The 18,323-nt window shown below is 35.8% G+C and overlaps 1 protein-coding gene across 1 annotated transcript in view; it reads left to right on the plus strand.

Annotated features, from left to right (window-relative positions):
* LOC145986906 (uncharacterized) overlaps positions 1–18,093 on the plus strand; it is a 60,685-nt gene extending 42,592 nt beyond the window's left edge. The window contains exon 4 of the mRNA XM_083121373.1: positions 18,000–18,093. Within this exon, the coding sequence (XP_082977499.1) occupies positions 18,000–18,093 (94 nt within the window). The remainder of the gene's footprint in view (positions 1–17,999) is intronic.
* Positions 18,094–18,323: the final 230 nt, after the last annotated feature.

Genomic DNA, 18,323 nt, shown 5'->3' on the forward strand with positions numbered 1-18,323 from the left:
CTTGTAACAATAATGTCTTGCTGGTGAGATCCTATATGCTAACAATGATTAATGCTGAACCATTGATTGCTGGCACTATTGCTTTGTCATTGTAGTGGAGACTGGATCGCTCGTTTTTGCACTGCAAGTTGTGTTTTACACAGAGATTAATGACATTTACCTGCCTCTTACACCATGGATATCAACAGAATTTGTTCCTGGGGTGGCGCAAATGAGGCCTTTTTTTTTTAGGGTTGCAGCAAACTAGGCATGTTTCTCACCAAAATAGCGATGCAGCTAAAACAAAACGTAGCCGTTAGCCAGAATATATTCATATGTATGCCAGTTCAGTTTAGTTATCTGAATATTAGATTTATTCTATACTAATGAAATATATTACGCAAATACCTATAATCTGCGATATCACGATATTTATAATCTAGATTATAAGTATTTCCATGTAATTGACTGTCTTTATGAACCTCCTCCAAAAGTAAGCATTATTGTCATTTTTTTTTAACACTGTGGTCACTTTTAAAAGTTTCCTCATAATGCAGAGAAGAAATGTAGCTTTAGCGAAAGAATTTTGTAGCTTCGCTACAGCTACAATTTTCAAAATGTAGCGCTGCTACAGCTACCGCTACAAATTTTGTAGCTAGCTACAGTAGCGCGCTACTTCCGACCACTGCTTTTATCACATTAACTAATATATTATATAATTTAACCGAATCATTTGCTTTTTAAAGTCAATGAGTAGCTGATAGACATTTTGATTATATTCACACTTTTTCTCAAGTGTCTGTCTGATGCAAAAAATTTGATCTGTAGTTGATCTGTTAGGTTTAAATCCACATTAATAATCACCTATAATTTCACTAGCATATGGGGTTAGTCTTCTTAAAAGAATGTTAGATAATATTTTATATGATGTTGAGAGTAGAGAAATTCCACGATAATTATTGCAGTTGATTTTATCTCTCTTTTTTTAGTGGAGTTTAATGTGTAGAATGTACTGAAATGACGACAAAATGTTACTTTGCCAAAAACATTATTTGAAAGGGTGAAAGGGGTGAGGAGAAAGATTTATGAAAATGTTCATTATTAGTCAAATCTTTGACTTGTTTTCAGACTAATGTAAGTCGAACTACATACTTTTATAATTTTTAAATGCTTGAAGTCTCCTTTATGCTTAAGTCAGCTGAATGTGGTTGAATGTACAGTTCTAAGTAAGATACAAACTACTGTACAATACATGTGGTGATAGTGTAAGACATGAGGCCTGGGTTGTTGGCCAGACACACTTGAGTTTTGGACTCACCAAAGGTTTCAGGTTGAAATTCCATGTCAGATATGGGTGTTCCTTGTAAATGTCCATTGTCCAATTTCATCTATTCACTCATCCTCATTCTTGTAATAGTCAAAAGTGGGGAGAAAAACTATGCTAAATAACAAAAATACCAATACAGATACTGGCAGTATTGAGTGCAGTCTTTTCAAGTAATTATTATGTACCTGCATGCTGCGATTCCAGAGGTCCTGAGTTGAAATTCTGGCTGGCCATCGGTTTTCTTTGTGAGTGTCCCTTCATCAGTGCACCATTACTGAACCTAATTTTTGTGATTAGCCAAAGTGGCAGAGAATAGAGTTTAAAAAATCATTCAATTTGTGTATTTCCTTTTTTTTTTTTTTTTTTCATTGCTTTCCAGCTCTTTAGGTTAACCGCAAGAATGAATTGTCATTAAATGAAACTGATGAATGGAACTTACAAACAGAGACCTATGCCTTGGGGAAAATGAAAATCAACATGTTATGCTGATTGCATCAAGTTTGATGTCATATTGCACAGCATAACTTATAATTTCCCCATGGACAGTGGTCGGAAGTAGCGCCATACTTGTATCTGTGCTACTGTAGCTAGCTACAAAGTTCTTAGCTGTAGCAGCACTACATTTTGAAAATTGTAGCTGTAGCAAAGCTACCAAATTACTGTAGTTGTAGCAAAAATTTCACTACAGCTACATTTCTTCTCAATATTTTGAAGTAAATTTTGAATATGGCAACAGCGTAAAAAAAAAAAAAATCTGCAATAATGCTTACTTTTGCACGAGGTTTGTAAAGACAAAGTCTATTACATGGAAATGCAGATACTCTAGATTATAAATATCTTCATATCACAGATTATAGTTATCCACATAATTTATTTCATTAGTATCTGAATAATTCTTTCATCCAGACAACTAACTAACTGACATACATGAATATATTCCGTCTAACGCTACTTTTTTTTATCTTCATCGCTATTTTGGGGGTGACATGCCTCATTTGCGAGACCCCCAGAACATATCCATGGTGTAAGAATGTCATTAATTACTGTGTAAAACACAACTTACAGTGCAAAAACGAGCAATCCATTTTCCGCTACAATGACAAAGCAATAGTGCTAGCAATCAATGGATCAGTATGTTAACAGCATTGATCATTGTCAGTACATAGGATCTCACCAGCAAGAAATGATTGTTACAAGAATGATAGACATACATTTTGTGAAATTACAATTATTTTCATCATAATATTTGTTCAAAATTGTAAAATTGCAGTAAGTTTAGAACTCTGGTTTACACAACAGTTTCCTCAATATATTTCATGATATTGTGAAAAGAATGTACAAGTTATTGACTTTTCTGCAGAAATGACAATTTTCTTTCTAATATAATATAGTTTCCAAATTTATGTATTTATCCTACTTTTACATTGTTTCTTTGTGACTCGCTAATCATGACAATGAGGATGAATGGTTTATTTAGTAATTCTCTTATCTAGAGTCATTTTCTGTCACTTTTGGCTAATTGTGAGAATGAGGAAGAATGATGAATCATGAGCAGTGTAGGGAATGGAGGAGCAGTAGGTCTATCCTAGTTTTTGTTTAGAGTCCACTTTATGCAAATATAAGTTAATCGAGACTGGATCCAAACCACTATGTCCCTCCGCCGGGTATTGAACCTTTGATTACAATATGACAAAATTTCCACTATGTCTTCAGGGAAGCATCCCTGAGAGGAAAATTTACGTAAAGCATCACTCCACCTGTTTCTCATTTATACCATAGAACAGGGTTTCTCAAACTTTTTTTGTTTCACAGCACCCTTAGGGTTTCAAAATTTTTCTGTGGCGCCTAAGTCAAAATGTAGGCCTATCTACCAGGGTGGGCCCAGCCCAGTTTTCTCTATGTGTTTTTTTTTTCTCCAGAAAAACCCACCACAAAACCCAGTCAAAAAGTGTTGTTGTTTTTTTATCAGAAAATGTTGTAAGTTATTGCTTTAAATACTTGTGAGGTTCTAAGATTGCTAAAAAAATTTGGAAAACTTGTAAAGAAAAGGCCTAGCAGAGCTTATAATGCTAAAAATAATGAATGTAGTTCAAGTCATAGTGTTTTTTTTTTTCAGGCTATTTTCCTCAGATCATGGCAAAAATGTACTTTTAACACAAGATTATAAAGGGGTAGGCAGTCAAACGGGAAGATTTAAAAAATTCACAAAAGCAAAGAGAGCAAATATTATTTATTTTTTTGAACATGAATGTACTGTACATGAGTTGAAATTACTAGTGTACCTGAAAAATATTCATTTCTTGGATATGTGTCAGTAAGATGGCATCCTTGGTGTTGCACACATTGTCGGAGTCTCAGATTGATTGATTGAATTGGTGTTTTAAGTCCTCTTTTTGCACAGTAAGGCTAATCGGGACTGGACCTACAGTTTAAAGTGGTATCCGAACCACTATGTGGCTCCACCGGGTATCAAACCCGGGACCCCTTGATTACAAGGCAACGACGCTACCACTGCGCCATTGGGGAGACCTCGGAGTCTCAGAGTAAATCCGCCCATGATGTTGCGAGAGGCAATCAAACTGAAAGATTTCAGGAATGGCTGGCAGGCGTGGTTGGGGGTTAAGAGAGTGGGGGCATGACCTTGAGCGGTAACACGGTGACTGTAAACGCTGGACGTTATGCTGACATATTGGTAACCTTTTTCCTGCCTGCCCTCGATGATTATGACTCAGATGAAGAAACACTCTTCCAGCAAGATGCTGCAACTAGCTATACTGCCAGAGTGTCTATGGATGTGCTTAGACTCACATTTCGAATTCGGCAAGGGATCCACAACATTCCGTGAGATGCTACGAAGCATCATGGGCAGATTTACTCTGAGAATCCAACAATGTGTGCAACACCAAGGATGCCATCTTACTGAACCATATTCAAAAAATGAACATTTTTCAGGTACACTAGTAATTTCAACTCGTGTACAGTACATTCTTGTTCAAAAAATGAATAATATTTGCTCTCTCTATTTTTTGTGAATTTTTTAAATCTTCCCGTTTGACTGCCTCACCCTATATATCCAAGAAACAAAAAAGAAGTAGTATCAGAATTTTTTAGATAAAACGTTTGCATTGATTCATGCAGCATAGATGAACAAAGCTTATAATATTGAAATGTGGGAGAACTTTGTTATCAGTCCCTTATGTGGGGAAAACCATAGTGGCACATCATAGTTTCACCTGTGATGAGCAGGTGAAAGCATTACATGTGATGAGCAGGTGAAAGCATTACAAGGGAGAATTTAGTGCATTTTATTGAAATGTCATTAATTGTGGCATAATTAAATCGGAACACTCTTTAACTGATTTTTCTCATTTCTTATCGTAATGGGTTGCTTGCCTATGCAGTAAAATGTTATTTATGTTTGATTTGGAGCCTATATATCCTTGCAAGTTGTGAACCTACATAATCTACCACAATTTCAGCTTTGTGCATGAAACTTACAGTAATGCACTATAATTTGACAATAAAATTATTAAAATACGATGCATGATTTAGGGGGAGCATGAGTTAGGGTGGATGGGCAGAGAGGGAAAAGTCATCAATATAATGACCATGATAACTGCTGTAAATTTAGAATGATTTAGGTAAAATTATTTCTGCATCTAGAAAACGTGAGCAAAATTGGACAATTTGTTTGAAGATGGTGGATGAAAAACTGGTTTTTCCCATGTTGGAGGCTCTATGCTATGATCTACAATATTAAACTGAGTCATTCTAGAGATTTCATTGGTTCAAAATTTTGCAGTAAAATGTTGAAAATAATATTTCATAGATTAGGAGAGGAGAGGTGGTAAAATCACAAGTGTTGAATTTTTGATAAATGCAAAGCTTTTGAGTTTCATTTTTTATAGTTGTAAGATAACTTTAAGGATTGGTCTCACATTGTATTTGAGAAAAATTGGTCATCATATTTATTGATAGTAGACGACAGACCGGTTTAACATGGGTGTGTCAAGTATCTGAGCGCTCAGCGAGGAACGTGATCGTTCACCTACATGACAGCCAAATAAGTGTTGCACGTCGAGCATTGCTTACTTGATTGTCGAGTGAACTTAACCTTGCTCGGCTCGCCACAGACAGAATATAGCATTTCTGTGTTTCGATCTCGTGAGGCAAAGAGTAAGAAGAGGATAACTGTGTGGAGGATGGTGGCCAATGAGGAAGTATTTATGATTAATGGCTTGGAATACAGCGTAATTACAGAGGAAGTTCAAGTAACAGAAGGTAATATAATATTCCAGTTTTTCAATTGTGTTAAAATGAAAGTGTTGTTTATTCCAAATATACACCGTACTTTTGAAAGTTGGTCAAGGGTATGAAAATGAAAATTTCGACAGTTTTGTCCACATCTGCTATTTCCATAATCAACAGCTTTTCAAACACCGAAATCTTGTCCACTCGATGCAGCCACATTGATCATAGATTATTCAAAGGCACTGATATTTGATGAATGAGCACACAGCGTCAAGTGAATGATCTGTCTACTCAATGTGCCCCATGTCTTGCAAGAACTTTAAATTATGCTCATGTTTGACTAGGTTATATTTTCGTAGATTAAGAAACACAAGTCTCAGCAATGTTACGACATCACTCGAGTTTTATGTTTTTAATAAAAACTCTGTAATATAGTGTGTATTTTAGGAAGGGTGGAGGTAAGTCACCAACTTTGAGACCATGATAACTGCAGCAAATTTAGAGGTTTTTAGCTGAAATTAATCGGGAATGATTTTGCATTTGCATTTGTTCAAAGCATTTCAAAATTTTAGATATAAAATTATTTTTCATATGCTGAAGTAGAATCCAAATTGTGATGACACTTTCAAATTCCTATACCACATTTTCAGAAAAGAAACTGTTTTAAGAATTTTATGGTATCACTTAAGCTATAGTTTGTCAATAAATGTTTTGAAATGTAGTGCATGCTTGGGGAGGGCTGGGAACCAAATTGGAGGTCACCAATGTTTTCACCATGGGAATTGCCATTTTCATAGCAGCAAGACATTTTGGAGGATGTATAAGGTATTCCATTTGGACAAAATCAATCAGACAATTAAATATGGCAAACTTATAATTTGTCATGGTTAATATGTGGAGGAGATATTTATGCTTGAAACATGCAGGAAAATAATGGGAAACACAACTGTGAACAAATTGTATTGAAGCAGATTTAAAACATTGTATTCCATAGTATTTTTGGATTATTTAATGGTCTATGGCATATGAAATAAACTAGATAAAAAATGTGTTGTTTGTAGCTTTTGTAGCATAATTCATTCCACCATATGCACAACACTGCATTCACGAAATAATTTGTTTCGTAGACTGAAGTTCAGAATGGAATATTCACTAAGAGTATTTACTAAAATGTGCTGCATCTTGAAAAATCATATACGTTAACATTCTTAAATGTGAGTATCCATGGCAGGGGGAAGAAAGTTACAAACCTGATTCTTAGAATTAAAAGTCTTACTGTAAAAAAGTTACATTTATTGTTGTTGTTTTTTTCTGGGAAGAATGGTTTTGGCACTATTCAAGTAGATTTGTTATGTTACTGTGTTGCTTGTTCATGTGTTCGTCATAACAACTACTCAGAATAGTGTTATGTTCATAAACAATCCAAGTATACCTACACACACACACACACACACACACACACACACACATATGCATTTCTCTGGTTTGTTTCATTGATTGATTTGGTTTATTTTACTTCTCTTTTCTGCCACATGATTGATTTGGTGTATTTTACTTCTCTTTTCTGCCACATTTGGCTAATCGCAAAGATGAGAATGAGTGATGATATGCTGAAGTTGATGAAGGGACATACAGAGAATGCTCATGCCCAGGCCAGGATTCAAACCCCCAGGACCTAGCATTGTAGGCATTTCTCTTGTTGGAATAAAATGTTTGAATAAGTGCACCGGGCCAGGAATCGGCACGGAGACCGCCTTTACGGCAGTGACCTACCTGCAAAGGAACGCACGGTCAAATAGCCCTCCCAAAAGCAGCCAGCTAGGGAAACAGGATTTTGTCAAAATAACAATTCTCCGCTGTGGTTGCATACCGCTTAATACCACCACGACCTGGTTGTAGTCCTCATCTATAATTAGGTGCCAGTATGGAGTACCATTTGACTGGGAAAAAAATCACTGGTTATAACATACTTTGTACCCCTCCCCCTCGCCCAGTAGTCTCATTGTCGGACACACCAAAGTATTTGCTTCCTCAGGAAATGCAATCCTGAAAACTGATCACAAAGCATCTTGTCTCCAGGAAGACTATTACACCCTCCAGGAAGAGTAGAATCAAACTGTTGGACAAATGTTTTAGAAAGAATATGTTAACAGAAATGTTAAATATCTTTGGATTCAGTCAACTATTCCGTGACCCAGTTACTCTGGAGCAAGGCTGCACATAGCATCAGAGTAGGGGAGGAAATTGAATGCGCAGAGCGAAGCAGTACATACTTCTGTGCAGGTTGGTAACTGCAGTCCCTTTCCCCTCCCTCGCATGTGTTCATTGGTGCAGGGGTCTTGCACCACTACTTGCGCAGAGACTTGTTTGTTTCCCTGCTCCAGAGATAACTGAGAGAGGGTATAAAGCAATACAAATTGAATGTTACGATACATTACTACTAGGTGAAAAATGTATTTTACTTTTAGAATATATATTTTTAATCATGCCTGGGTTTTTTGAAGAAAAAAAAACCTGGCAAAATGCCAACCCTGCTATCTACAATAGGCAATGCTCAGTTAGTGTGATTAGGTTGCTTGCCTTAAGTTAAAAAATAAACACATATTTCAAATTCAGAAATATTTTACATGTAAAAAGTCCTAAAGCCATGTAGACTAACAACTAAGTGTCATTTCAGTGAAAATATTGGAACATTTCATGTTGTCCCTGTAAGCGAGTCACGATACCTTAGCGCACACTTTGGGTACCACTGCCATACAAGCATCCCCCAGCTATCCTCGAGGTTCGAGCAAGCATCAAGCATGCAAGTAATATTCCATTTAGGAGCAAAGAAGATAAAATTGATAAATATCACATTTTATGTTATTTCCCTTTTGCACAACACATTATGTATAGTTAAGTTTAATACATATAATTAATTTTTAATTAACAGAAATATCTGACTTAATGAGAACACACACGTGTGTAAAACCTCGTTTCATTAATCTTCCATGTGGGCAGCATGAACATTTAATTAAAAAATGATCATTATAAAACATATTTTACCCTCTAATTATTGCTCCTTCTTCCATTATTTCATTATTAAAATCTGCACAAATGGTAAGACGTATCTGTTTATTAGAAAATGAAATATTTATTGTCAAGAAAAATATGTTGATATGTAAACATAAATAATCCTACCAAAATTAGTTCGTGTGTAGTTGTAATCATTTATTTGGGTATGCTTCTTTTGAATGTCTATATGGTTGTTTTATGTTTTTTATTCAGATGTAGCATAAAAGTAGCAAGTAGTGAACAGGAGTAGCATAATGTTTGGTAAATGTAGCTGTATCTGTAGCGAAGCTACTTTTAATATGTACCATTCTGGTCACTGCCCATGAACATAATTAGTTTTTATATTTAGTGAAATTAGTTTACTTTGCATGACACATGGTGAATTTTAATCTGTATTCCAGGGTGTCGACCAGTCAAGACTCCACCTGAAGGCAAAGACTGGAAGATTTGCAATTTAACCCTCAAACACTAGCATGTTCCCTTATTAGTGTAACTAGCGTTAAGTAAATTTTACGTATATGATGCAATCGATTTTCAACACAACCTGTACATCATGAAAACAAAATGACAATTGTTTTTGAACATTATTTTGTTTGTTTTCCTTATATTGGGGCTATCTTCTTCATTTTAAAATGTATAAACATGTTGTTTTTTTATTTTAAATGTAGATTTTTTTAAGAGAATGTCTTGATTGACAAGCCTGTGCATACATTAAGAATGAAGACAAAAAGTTTCAACAAAATAAAAAATAAAAAAATAATAATATTCATAACATAACATAAAAAGGAACGAAGGTAGTTTAAATATCAACAAAATAGTTCATGCTTCTATTTTTTTCTTTTTTGAAAATTAACTACCCAAGTCAAATTTCCCAATGTCAAAATTATGTGAAAGATTTTTTCGTTTTACTAGAGCTACATAAAATTAGCGTACAGTGCACAACATAACAAACAAAATCAAGATGTACCACAATGCTGCCTTACAACTGAAAACTGCTCGATGCACTGCTTAGTGGAGGTGTGAGTAGGTGAGAGGTAGGAGGTAAGGAAGGGAATTAAAGGCAAACCACACGTACATTTTATGTACACTAGTGGTCTAGGGTTAAATATTGCTATACCAAAGCAACTGGTTAAAAAAGCTAATTTTCAAGCTTTATTATTTGTACTACTTAAAGATATTCCAGGATGACCTTGGTTGCAATTATTGACATCATGTATTTTTTTAAATAGCTGCATTGTAAGAAATGGTAGCTAGTTCACCTGCAAACTGCTGTGTACACAGTGAAGCATATTAAAAAGCAAACTTGTAACAATGCTCAGGTAAAAAAATTGATGATGCATTATTTCTGTATAATTTAACTATCAACAGTTCTATCACTTCTATTCTGCCTCTCAGAGAAATTTTGAAACAAGAAATTTATTGTAAAACAGAAAAGAAAGAAGAAATCAAGCGACAAATATATTGTGTCATTGCAGAGCCATGTGACAGTCATTCAAGAAGGACGGAATTTCAGTGTGTATCCAGGAAAACCAAATAAAACTGTTCTTGTTATGATTACTTTGTCCCGAGATGTTTCCATATTGAAATCTGTAAAGAAGAATGTCACATTGATTCTTTTCAGAATAATCTCTGTCTTTAGACAATATATATTTAAATTCTCTGTAGGCATATGATTAAGAATACACCAAAGTTAGCATGTTTCAATTAAGTATTTGTAACAAAATGCAATGCCTTTTCACTCCCTTTCATTTGAAATTTTCAAGAACAATTTGTTATGCAACCATGCACAACATAATGACTTTTGATGTTTTTCTGAGAGTTTAACACATAGTCTGATGGTGTGTGTGCAATTGTAAGCTATAAATATACAATGTAATGAGCCATAATAGCTTCATACATCACGTGTATATTTTTTCCCCCCAAGAAATATGTTGAGAATAATGTGCCACACAACCTAAAATAATCACTATGAACTAGTTTGTATGGATTTTTGCTAAATTTGACTTTTGACATTTCTTGAAATGTACATGAATTCCATCCATCTTCAAATACAAGGATACGCATTTATTCGGATCAAGCTGCATAGATCTCTTAAATTTAAAATTTGGTCATTAAGTATTTTCTCTTTAGGTTCCATTGAATGAAACGTCTCTGTTGTCAGGACCATGTAATCATGAAGATGCTTCTGTTGTAAGTTTACCATCCTCTTTGCATTTTGGGGCCAACTTCGTGGCATAGTAGTAACATCCTTACCATGCAATGAAAAGGTCCAGTCTTCCATATCCATTGGATGCAATAAAGTGGTTCAGATCCAACTTTAAATTGTTGGTCCAGCCCCAATTAACCTTCTATGCAAAAAGTAGACTTTAAAACACTCCAAGTACAGTGAGTATGAGAGAGCAGGAGTAGTATTTTAAGAAAGTCTGGATTATTTTCATCACTTAGCATGCAATGCAGTTCTTGTATTGGAATATCGCACATCATTTATGGCTCAGTTATCGATTCAGCTACCCTAGCTGCATAAAATGTATTGCACAAACTTCTAATGAGTAAAGTTTTAAGAAATGAAACTGTCGACAAGCTGATAGAAGAAATTACTAAAGGTATAGATGCAGATTATCGTGTTGAGATAGCAGTGGTCCCGATCAATTTAGGGCAAACCCACCAGCACTATATTCAACATTAAATCCAGAAACAAGTTCAGATTCCCCCTCAGCAAAGTGAAAGGGGGTTCGATTAATTTTAGCTATAAAAAGCCGAAATTAATATCTAATGAAAGACCAATACTTGGGACAAACACCTCGCTTTACCAACCATATCGCTAATCGCCTAAAACATCACCACCACTTGAGCTTTTTGTTTGGTTTCATAATCTTGATAATTAGTCTGATATTAGCTAAATTAAGTAAATTCGATATTAATGTTCGTTGTTTTGAGTAACTTCTAATGATATGCAGTGGCGGTCCCTCCATGGAACAGAGGGAACAGGCCTGATGCTGAGTATTTCCGACCACGCGCGAAGATAAACGATCCTCACCACGGAAGTTGAACTCTCTAGCTGTTCCCTGCGAGAGACATAGCGAATTCCTTTTCCTTCGAATTCTTGCTATGTGCTAAAGTTTAATTGCGTCGTAGTGATAGTTTTGAGTGTAGTAAGTCCATATTTTCCTAAGTTCATTGCAAAATTTCGTCTGTCATTCATAACGAACTGGAAAAATGTTCTATAGTCTAAGCGTCTGCTAAATGCTTTGGCTAAACGCTGCAAAATAGCTGCCAAGGGAACAGCTCGCATCCATCTGTTCCACCAGCCCCAAGCCAAGGCCCAAGATGCACGCAGCGGCAGGACAAGAAAGCGAATGTTGCGAGCGTAGGGTTGCGAATGTTGTATGATCGACCGGCTGAAGACGAAGACGAAAGCTATTAGTTAATTGAACTTTACAGAAAAGACAGCAAACCAATAATATCCTAACTGGATTAAAGGCTAAAACGAAATCATACACAAGGCATTTTCAAACAAGTTACTCAGGCACGTATCCAGGAATTCCTTTCAGGGGGTGGGGGGGGGGGGGGCTGAACACAATTTTTTAAAGGGCTATAGATAGAACTGCGGAATTGTATGTTTAAGGCCAGTCGTGACAATTGGGTGCCAAAACGGGGGTAGACAAGGCTTAGCATTAAGAGGCCATAGTGTGATAGTGCAGGCAAAAAATGGGGATCAACTATCCCCTAAATCGTTGCCACTGTTTAAGGCTGTCATTTTCATCAGAACGTGAAATTGGAACACTTTCTACCTATCAACTCCTCTGTTTCCATGCTGTAACGGAACCATCTCAGTATGTGTGTTTGTCCATTTCTTCTCATCAGGCATCAAAACATCTATGTATCAGAAGTGTTTTTACGAAGCTGTTACACATGCACGGGATGCACAATCCACTCGACAACACGAAATTCAAACTATGGGCTGCAAACTGGACGCTGACAGTTCTCGAATATTTCACTCTGATTTGAGCCTGAACACCACTAATGTGTCTTGTCCTCCCATGTTATGTTTGCAGCTCTTATGCTCCGGAAGTTCCGCTGTCGTCAATGTCTTCAGCTTTGGACCCGAACTAGAACTAGTAGTAGACTTTGTTACTTTATGGTATTTAGTCCTTTTCATTTTCGAATCACTAGATCTTATAAACCAACCAATGGACACTGACTGATCACTAATCGACTGCATGAATTGCCACACTTACCTCTGAAGTCTTATTAAAAGATTCTGTTGTATAGATCAACCGCGAAATTGAAGCCGCGTATTTATACCTTCATTATATTCTATATAATGAGGATATATAAAAACTATTCGTTAATATTGCCAGTAGTTCGACTCCTTCTCTTATTCAATAACGTTTCTTCTCGCGCCTTCCACAGATTAAAAATTACAACGAATCGCCCTACGTGTGGCGCTACTTTTGTTGTGCAGCTTCCAAATGCTGACAAGTCTCTACATAGTGTTAAGTTCGCTGCGACAACACCGAAAGAGCAAGAAAAGTTTACGTGCAATATTATCAAAAACAGGATTATAGAACATTCTCTGTCTTGCCTTGATAAGTATTTCTGTCCTTAAATTATCGTCACATCATTCAAGAAGACAAAAACCTAATTTTATGTAGTGTAAACTGAAAAAAATCCTGGTGGGGGGGTCCCCTCGAGCCGCCCAATCCCCACCTTGGATACGCGCTATTAATAATAACAGGGTTATAGAACATTCTCCGTCTTGTCTCGATAATTATTTATCTCGAATTATCATCACATTATTCAAGAAGCCAAAAACCTACGTAATTTTATCTAGTGTAAACAGAAAAATATCCTGAAAAGGGGGGGAAGGCTCGAGCCCCTGATGCCCACCTTGAATACCTGCTATTTACAATAATAGGGTTATACGTAGAACATTCTCCGTCTTGCCTCGATAATTATTTCTCCTTAAATTAACGTCAAATTATTTTATTCCACACCACAAGAAACAAAAATCTCATTTTATCTAGTGTAAACCGAAAACATTCTAGGGGTCTCGAGCTCCAGACCCCCCCCCCCCCCCCCCGCTTGATACGTGCCTGAAGTTACTACAACTCTGTAAAATGATTAACTGGATACTCTTCCAGCGGCAAATTATTGTTGTCCTTGTTTGTTCCTGAGAAGGGAGTTTGGAACAGTTCGGGTTTTGTCACAATTTCTACAAATCTAGCGGACGTCATGAAAAAATTTGGTCATCTGAATGTAATTATTTCATTGAGGACGTTTGAATTACAAGTATACTCAACTCTACAAAAAAAATGTCAACGTAATATACAAATAGAGAGATGAACAGGATTCGACCAAACATTTATTTCCTCTGATCACTCATAAATTGCTTTCATTATTTTTTTTCTTTGTTGTGCATCAACAATTTTGTTTTTAATGTTTTCTTTACATTATATCATATTTGCTTTAACAATGCTATTGTCATAATTTTAACGTGCTTCATGTATGTCACTTCTGACAATTTGTAACATGTATCGCATATTTATTTAGTTCATTTCAGTAAGGGTTGAATTTTACTTTGTCTACTGCATTATATTACGACAGGCATGGGAGGTGGTGGGGGGGGCAAGTGCAGGTCACCTGTTCCCCTGCCTGATTTAGCACCCCACACCACTGATGATATGTAATCTCTATAATAATCTAATTGTTATCTTGGGAAATTTGTGCTCTATTTTATGCCGTAAAGTTCATGCTTAATAGCATGAACCAGGGGATGCTCGTTGCTATGTGAAGTACGTATGCATTACGTCATCTGGGAGGATCGGGTTTGATGGTGCTTGTTGCTATGTGCAGTAAGTTTGGTGCGGGGTACATTTAGCTACTAACACGTCGCAAAAATCGGAACAAGCAGGTTATTGATTTTGTTGCATTAGATATATTTTTATTGTATTATTTCTCTTGAAATGAGATTGTTTTGTTCATTCCACCTATAATCATGCCTAATTGTGCAGTGACAAGCTGTGAGAATTATAACCAAAAAACTAAAGGAAGTGATATAAAATATCATAGATTTCCAGGTGATAATCTTGTAAGTAAACAGTGGATTCGTGCTTGTGATCGAGAACATAATATTAATATTAAAAATGCGAGAGTGTGCAGTGCCCATTTTTGTAAAGAAGACTATGTGCGAGATCTAAGAGCAGAACTTCTGTGTTTGCCAACAAAGAAAGTACTGGAGCCAACTGCAGTGCCATCACTAAAATGACACCATATTACTTCAGTGCAAAATAATAGAGAATGTGGTGTAGCAAATTCTCCTGAACCTTCCTCTTCAAAACATGAATCATTTTTAGGATATGCTGATAAAGACTGTGGAGATGTACGCTACGAAAGGTGGGAAATAAGGAAACGTTCCTTAAATAAGCTAAATACTATGTCGCCGAAAAAAATAAAAATAGACGTAGGTACAGAAACTGCTAGCAATGTTTCGTTGTTGGAAAACACTATTCATCACTTACAGAAGAACAACACACGTTTACATAAAGAAATTAATAAGTTAAACTTGCTTTAACTAAAAAAACTAAACAAGTTCAAAATCTTCAACATAACCTAACCGACAATATAATAAGAAAACTCACGAATATCTTGGGGAAAGTGTTCAGTGACACTCAAATACAATACTTAGTACACGGTAAAACGAAATCCCTATGGACTAAAGATGATATAAGCAAAGCGTTGACTCTTCGAGCCGTTTCAAAAAAATGTTACGTTTATTTGAGGAATACAGTTGGTATACCTTTACCTGGACTTTCTACGTTAAGAAGATGGGTGTCGAATTCATTTCGTTACCGGCCAGGTATATTAGGTGATGTTTTGCAATTGATGAAATATGTGTGAACTCTCTCTAATTGTAAATCACATTACACTAATAATTTGTTTAAAAGTTTGTTTTATTTAATTTTGTATTAATTATGCTCGGGTCTCTGAGTTCCATATTTTCGGAAATTTTACGTACAGCAGGATGAGGAAGTAGAGTGTAAGATTGGAATTTCGTGCTACAAACTTTGTGTTGTAAATAAAACCCCAAACCTTGAAAACGCAAGTCCAGTTTATAATTTCCATAAAATGTTAATTTTCGATATCAAAGTGAGGTTGTACAAGTTACCGTGCTGATAAGTTACAGTTGTGTGAAATCGTTTTGCATATTAAAAGCTATAATACGTGTACGTGCAAGCGAAGAGCGAAAGTGTACAAATACGAATGCAACACCCTTAACTAGCCGAACCTACTCGAAACTGGATGCTAAGAACATCAAACCTAATTCACCTAACCTACTAATTCAAGCGTACAGGAAGGGATTTACGAACACACAGAAAATTTAGCTCATTGATAATATTAAGCGAAGCCAAAGCGAGATGCAAAGGACAACACGGTAAGCTCACGTATAGTCAGGAGAATGTTGCCACTATTACTGCATTTTTTTGTTTTCAATTCCATATAATTTATATTCCTTTGTGGTGGACAAGGTCCCTAACATGACAACGGCAATCTACTTCTGGCATACATACAGTCATATAGTACACATGTACCGAAATCTTGTCATGCAATTTTGTGTGTAATGAAGAGATTATCACCCTGCAATCTAAACTTGGGCCAAATTATGAATTCAAAGGACATAATTAATTCTTCAGAGAATAGTTTTTCTATTAACTCTGTCCATTTAATTGATAATCATTAATTAGATTTAACTTGATGTTCACTGACATTAGGTTAATAATGTTGATAATTATATTTCTCCCTTGTACATGTGACATTTAGAACAGGTTAAGATAATATATATGAAGCATAAATGAAAATGTAGCAAATAAGTTACAAGAAATCACAATGAAGGACTGTACAAGGGTATGAGTTGTTAAATAGTAAAATTTCATTTTTGGACTTTGACTTGGATTTTCCTATTACATTTCCAAATACATTTTAGGCGTCTATAACCAGGAAAAACTATTCTATATGCCGAGCTCGTGGCACAAGTATATAGTTCGTCAACTACACCCCAAAGAGCTTACTGTTTTAAAGAAAATTTTTCCATTAAAGGAGAGTATGACATCCATTGTTTACGCTGAGTAGAAAGGTACAAAATCATCCACATTATATTTGTGAAATATTAAATTGAATGAAGCAGTAAAACTTCATTAATGGGCATTACATTTATTTCATACAATGCTCAATATCGTGTACATAATGTTATAAAACCGGAATATACATTTTATTCAAGAAGTGTAATTTCCTTTACTGTCGTTAGAAGGCAATTACGTGACATTTTACTATCTTGTCTTCGCGATTAGCCCAAAGTGGCAGAAAAGCGGAGTGAAACAAATAAACAAAATAAATCTATGAAACGATCATTTCTTCTTTAACTCTTTCATTCATGCAATTCTTCTTTAGCATGTTAAAATTATAGTATACTATGATTATAGAATGAAGACATGATAAATGAGAACATGCGCAACTATCTTTGTAACACATCGATCAGAAAGTTTGAAAAGTATGGATTTTAACAATACGTTTGCGAGTTTTCAATTATGTTACTACTAGTGCCTCCCCGATGGCGCAATGGTAGCGTCGTTGCCTTGTAATCAAGGAATCCTGGGTTCCATACCCGGTGGAGGGACATAGTAGTTCGGATCCCAAACTATAGATCCAGTCCCGATTAGCCTTTCTGTGCATAAAGTGGACTTGTTGAAACACCAACTCAATCAATCAGTCATGTTACTAATCATTAAAGGAATGCCTCAATACCATCCCGAAGTTTTGATAATTAATAATTCCGCGTCCTCAAAGTAATAAAACACTTTTCCTCTTTGAACCTCGCATAGAAATTATAGCGGCCGTTTGCTTCGGCCAAGCCCCGAACGAACATAACCGAAGGGGCACCGAGCATAACCGATCCTCCCATAAGACGTCACGCGCTTGTGCATGATCGGCAATTTTCGGATGGCGCTACCTTATATTAAGTTAACTTGAGCATGAACAGCCCTTATTCCTCCAAGTGCAGAATATATCAAGGAGCGATCAACAGGCGAAACTTTACTATTGTCTATATAATTATATGCTAGAGATGAAATTTTCATACTTCTGCATTTAAATTTGTATTTGATACTTTTAGCTTAAAGGATTATGAGTAAGGTTCGCGTGGAGTTAATATGCTCTTTCATCAGTGATCATGAACAGAAACAGCTTTTCGAGATGGAGATAAAGTGCATTGCATCGAATCACATTTTCAACATGCTTCCTGTAGTTATCGGAGAGATGCTTAATGTACTGTATGTACAAATGCATTATGAGCTTTGCAGTGTTGAGTCATCTGGCATGATTAACTTTCCAGATCCTCTGTTGATGGCTTGATTCCCGTGTGCACCAACATTGATTTACTCTCAAGTAAGAGTAAACTCACAGTTAACCCACAAATCGGAAACTGATAATAACGTGAGAATGAAAAAAGGGTCAACTTTATTCTCCAAGATCAGCGACTTGCAGTAATAGCTACCATATGTAATTGGTAATTCATCACTTCAGAATTTCAAAACTGAATAAATGCAAAATAGGAAGTAACAGACTCAAACTATGCACATGAAAAGTGAGGAGTATATAGTCTATTATTAAATAATGTGAATAATCTGTAATAAAAATGTGTTCAATAAACCTTTTT

The sequence above is a fragment of the Lepisma saccharinum genome, chromosome 4 (genome assembly GCF_977018435.1).
Source record: "Lepisma saccharinum chromosome 4, izLepSacc3.1, whole genome shotgun sequence".
Taxonomy (NCBI): domain Eukaryota; kingdom Metazoa; phylum Arthropoda; class Insecta; order Zygentoma; family Lepismatidae; genus Lepisma; species Lepisma saccharinum.